The sequence below is a fragment of the Bison bison genome, unplaced genomic scaffold, assembly GCF_000754665.1.
Source record: "Bison bison bison isolate TAMUID 2011002044 unplaced genomic scaffold, Bison_UMD1.0 scf7180017846045, whole genome shotgun sequence".
Classification (NCBI taxonomy): Eukaryota; Metazoa; Chordata; class Mammalia; order Artiodactyla; family Bovidae; genus Bison; species Bison bison.
Genome location: NW_011476618.1, coordinates 27198 through 27415, shown reverse-complemented (window position 1 = coordinate 27415; position 218 = coordinate 27198). Strand labels below are relative to the sequence as shown.

Below are 218 nucleotides of genomic sequence, written 5' to 3'. Positions count from 1 at the left end.
TCTTCCGATTTGGTGGACCCCACGTCCGCTAACTTCCTAATCTGGCCGCCGTGCGTGGAGGTGAAGCGCTGCACCGGCTGCTGCAACACGAGCAGCGTCAAGTGCCAGCCGTCGCGTGTCCACCACCGGAACGTCAAGGTGAGCCTGCGCATCCCTGGCCTGCGGCGGCCAGCTGTGGCTGGTGGGTCGGAGGGTGCGGCCCTTTTTTTGACTGGCAC

The 218-nt window shown here is 65.1% G+C and overlaps 1 protein-coding gene across 1 annotated transcript in view; it reads left to right on the top strand.

The window, feature by feature from the left end:
• PDGFA (platelet-derived growth factor alpha polypeptide) overlaps positions 1 to 218 on the top strand; it is a gene marked incomplete at both ends in the record, with an annotated part of 12284 nt that overhangs the window by 6287 nt on the left and 5779 nt on the right. Inside the window, one exon of the mRNA XM_010838387.1 lies at positions 14 to 138. Within this exon, the coding sequence (XP_010836689.1) occupies positions 14 to 138 (125 nt within the window). The remainder of the gene's footprint in view (positions 1 to 13; positions 139 to 218) is intronic.